This window comes from Antrostomus carolinensis, unplaced genomic scaffold (assembly GCF_000700745.2).
Source record: "Antrostomus carolinensis isolate BGI_N321 unplaced genomic scaffold, ASM70074v2 scaffold19428, whole genome shotgun sequence".
Taxonomy (NCBI): Eukaryota; Metazoa; Chordata; class Aves; order Caprimulgiformes; family Caprimulgidae; genus Antrostomus; species Antrostomus carolinensis.
Window position 1 is genome coordinate 4,680 of NW_010331132.1, and position 392 is coordinate 5,071.

The 392-nt window shown below is 63.8% G+C and overlaps 1 protein-coding gene across 1 annotated transcript in view; it reads left to right on the forward strand.

Moving 5' to 3' along the window:
• Window positions 1-392, forward strand: part of USP19 (ubiquitin specific peptidase 19) — a gene marked incomplete at its 3' end in the record, with an annotated part of 8,646 nt that overhangs the window by 4,046 nt on the left and 4,208 nt on the right. Inside the window, exon 5 of the mRNA XM_029086259.1 lies at window positions 129-389. Within this exon, the coding sequence (XP_028942092.1) occupies window positions 129-389 (261 nt within the window). The remainder of the gene's footprint in view (window positions 1-128; window positions 390-392) is intronic.

Here is a 392-nt window from a genome sequence, read left to right on the forward strand (position 1 = left end):
ATAGCCGCCAGATTCCAGAGCAGAGACCCGCTGTGCTCTGGGAAGGGGGAGTGAGGGTGAGGGGCTGGAGAACATGAGAGGTGCTGCTACCTGGATACCTACCCACTGTGCTGCGCTGCTTTTCACAGAAGAGAAGGAAAGATGGATCTAAAGAGGTGGCCAAAGGGGCCACGTGCTGGGAGAACGGGAAGGAGAAGGCTGCTTCTGCAGAGCTGGCCCCTGAAGAGCCAAAGCCTGAAGGTCCAGAGCCACCGAGGTCCCGGCGGGAGCCCTCCAACCCCAAGCGCGCTCCGGGAAGAAGCGAGGCCCTGGGAGGGAAAAGCCCAGCCAGCCCAGGGACGCAGAGCGGCCCCAGCGCCAAGCGGGCTGTGTACCTCAAACCGGCCCCCGCC